The sequence below is a fragment of the Drosophila miranda genome, chromosome XR (genome assembly GCF_003369915.1).
Source record: "Drosophila miranda strain MSH22 chromosome XR, D.miranda_PacBio2.1, whole genome shotgun sequence".
Lineage (NCBI taxonomy): Eukaryota > Metazoa > Arthropoda > Insecta > Diptera > Drosophilidae > Drosophila > Drosophila miranda.
Window position 1 is genome coordinate 40,633,984 of NC_046674.1, and position 3,679 is coordinate 40,637,662.

The 3,679-nt window shown below is 45.3% G+C and overlaps 1 protein-coding gene across 1 annotated transcript; it reads left to right on the forward strand.

Annotated features, from left to right (window-relative positions):
- The first annotated feature begins 262 nt into the window (after window positions 1–262).
- Window positions 263–1,142, forward strand: LOC117186568 (40S ribosomal protein S2-like). Its single transcript, XM_033387524.1, has one exon. It carries the CDS (start codon window positions 278–280, stop codon window positions 1,082–1,084), a length of 807 nt encoding a protein of 268 aa, XP_033243415.1. The 5' UTR covers window positions 263–277; the 3' UTR covers window positions 1,085–1,142.
- Window positions 1,143–3,679: the final 2,537 nt, after the last annotated feature.

Genomic DNA, 3,679 nt, shown 5'->3' on the forward strand with positions numbered 1-3,679 from the left:
GTGTCGCACTTATCACAGTTAGAAGCAAGTCAAGTGAAAGGGATGATCAGGGAATATAATCCAAGAAGAAATGCTACGAGTCAGGTAAGAATGAAGTTAGTGCTAACGGATGAGTTACCAGTCTATCAACATCCCAGACGTTTAGCAAGCAGTGAACAAAAGATAGTAGACGAGCAAGTTCAAGAATGGTTAGACGAGAAGATAATCAAGCATAGCACGTCAGAATATGCATTTCGTTTTTGTCTTTCACCCCTAATACACTTGATAGACCTACATAATGGCGGACGCAGCTCCAGCCCGTGGTGGATTCCGTGGCGGTTTTGGCTTTCGTGGGGGTCGTGGTGGACGCGGTCGTGGCCGTGGACGCGGCGCCCGTGGACGTGGTGGCAAGGAGGACTCCAAGGAGTGGGTTCCAGTCACCAAACTTGGTCGCCTGGTGCGCGAAGGCAAGATCAAGTCCCTGGAGGAGATCTACCTGTACTCGTTGCCCATCAAAGAGTTCGAGATCATCGACTTCTTCCTGGGCTCGGCTCTGCGCGATGAGGTGCTGAAGATCATGCCTGTGCAGAAGCAGACCCGTGCCGGTCAGCGTACCCGCTTCAAGGCCTTCGTTGCCATCGGTGACAACAACGGTCACATCGGCTTGGGCGTCAAGTGCAGCAAGGAAGTTGCCACCGCCATTCGTGGCGCCATCATCCTCGCTAAGCTGTCCGTCGTGCCCGTGCGTCGTGGCTACTGGGGCAACAAGATCGGCAAGCCCCACACCGTGCCCTGCAAGGTTACTGGAAAGTGCGGCTCCGTCTCAGTGCGTCTGGTTCCCGCTCCCCGCGGTACTGGCATTGTCTCGGCTCCCGTCCCCAAGAAGCTCCTTACCATGGCTGGTATTGAGGATTGCTACACCTCGGCCCGTGGCTCGACCGGCACCCTGGGTAACTTCGCAAAGGCCACCTACGCTGCCATTGCCAAGACCTACGCTTACCTCACTCCAGACTTGTGGAAGGAGATGCCTCTGGGCTCCACTCCCTACCAGGCATACTCTGACTTCTTGTCCAAGCCCACAGCCCGTCTGCACGCTGATGCCTAGACTCGACAAAACAGAGCGAACCAATGGTTTTGAATAAACTTGAATAACATAAAACCATCTCCTGTAGTTTTGGTCGAAAAGAAGAATAGGAAGAAACGACTATGTTGTGATTATCGAAAGTTAAATGAAAAAATAGTAAGAGATAACTTTCCAATGGTGCAAATGGATTGTGTTATCGAAAAGTTAGAAGGAGCAAGGGTATTTACCACATTGGATCTGTCGAACGGGTATTTTCACGTGCCTGTCGAGGAACAGTCACAGAAGTACACTTCATTCGTTACCCAAAATGGTCAGTACGAGTTCCAGTATGTTCCATTCGGTATATCCAACTCGCTGGCAGTCTTTAATCGTTTTATAATGTCCGTAACGCGCGAGTTAATAAAGAATGGCGATGCAATTATTTACATGGATGACATTATCATTCCTAGTAAAGACGTCCAGGGACTAGAAAGATTGGGAAGGGTGCTTGAAGTGGCAGCACAAAACGGATTAAGAATAAATTGGTCAAAGTGTCAGATGCTACAGAAGAAAGTTATATTTCTAGGGTATATTGTTGAAAATGGAACGATCAGACCAAGTGAGGAAAAAACTATTGCAGTGAAGAATTTCCCAATACCCAGAGATAACGAGAGGGAACGTTGTGAGTTGCTGCGGACACCGCAACTCTACAGTTATACCCGATACTAAGTCAGTATGGCTCTCCTCCGGCAGACGCCGCTAATATTAAACGACACGACAAAGAGTGCGTGCGAGAGAGACAGAAAATCAGTCTGAGCGTGACGTCGGGCGCTGCGTAACAACTGCAAATTGATTTGTTCCTATTGGCTATAAAAATGATCCGATCTGATCCAGATTCAGGAATCTGATAGATATGATCATTATCTATGATTCTGCGTTTTTAGTTTTCTCGTATCCTCAATATTGTGGCTGCAACAGATTTTCGTCTTTTGTGGGGGCGGAAGGGGGTGAGGCGAAATTTTGAGATATATGTTTTATAGTGAGATCTAACAGGAGTGCGGATACCAAATTTGGTTACTCTAGCGTTAATTGTCTCTGAGATTTGTGAATATTCCCAGATTTTCGTCCATTGCGGGGGCGGAAGGGGGTGTGGCGAAATTTTGAAAAAAAAATCGTCTCGGTCCGATATATTAGGAGTATGGATACCAAATTTGGTTGCTCTACCTTTTATAGTCTCTGAGATCTAGGCGCTAATGTTTTACTCTTAGCAAAGCCGGCTATACTACGTGTGTGTTAGAGAGAGACAGGGCGAGAAAAAATGAAATTGTTTTCTTGATGCTGGCTCTAATAATAATACGATCCAATTCAGATTCTGTAGTCTAAGAGATATAGTCATTCTCTACGATTCTGCGTTTTGGTTTTCTCGTATCGTTAAAATTTTGGATGCCACAGATTTTCGTCCTTTGTGGGGGCGGAAGTGGGCGGGGCGATGTTTTGAAATATTTTTGTAGCAGTGACATATCACAGAAGTCTGGATCCAAAACATCGTTGCTCTAGTTCTTATAGTCTTTGAGCACTAGGCGCTAATAGGGACGGACGGACGGACAGACGGACAGACGGACAGACAGACATGGCTCAATCGACTCGGCTATTGATGCTGATCAAGAATATATATACTTTATGGGGTCGGAAACGATTCCTTCTGGACGTTACACACATCCACTTTTACCACAAATCTAATATACCCCAATACTCATTTTGAGTATCGGGTATAAAAAGGGAGTGCAAAGATTCTTAGGACTGACGTCGTATTTCAGGAAGTTTGTTGAAGGTTATGCAGTGATTGCAAAACCATTGTCAGATTTGCTCCGGAAAGAGGAAAGGTTTGAGTTCAAGGAATTACAGCAGTTAAAGGCTGCACTGACCAGTAAAGCAGTTTTCAGGTTGTATAACCCTAAGTTGCAAACGGAAATACACACAGATGCGTCCAAGTTTGGATTTGGTGCAGTATTGCTGCAGAAAGACCCAGAGGATAGTTTGTTGCACCCAGTATTGTTTATGAGCCGAAAAACAAGACCTTGCGAAGAGAAATACCACTCGTACGAACTAGAAGTGCTTGCAGTGATAGGAGCGTTGACAAAGTGGCGTGTATATGTCCTGGAAATGAAGTTTAAAATCATCACTGATTGTAATGCGTTTGCCATGACGATGAAGAAGAAGGAAGTACCGTTGAGAGTTGCGAGATGGGCGATGTTCCTACAAGACTTCGATTTCGAGATAGAGCATAGGTCAGGCTCAAAGATGAGACATGTAGATGCATTAAGTAGAGTATCGTGTTATGTATTGACAGAAAGTGTGATGCATAGGTTGAAAGAGGCGCAATTGGCGGATGACTGGAAAAAAGTAATTAGAAGTCCTGTTAAAGATAAAGGGTACGAAGACTATTACATTACGAATCAAATTTTGTTCAAGGACCCAGATAGAGAATTGATCGTAGATCCATCGCAAATGGAAAAAGAAATCATGCAAATTGCCCATAGGCAGGGACATTTTACGGCAAAGAAGACTCAGGACTTAGTGGAAAAGTCATACTTCATTCCAAAATTGAAAGAGAAAATATGTCAAGTCGTGGAAAGT

Excerpts from the sequence above, each read along its gene's own strand:
- LOC117186568 (XM_033387524.1), top strand. The coding sequence starts at position 278 with ATGGCGGACGCAGCTCCAGCCCGTGGTGGATTCCGTGGCGGTTTTGGC.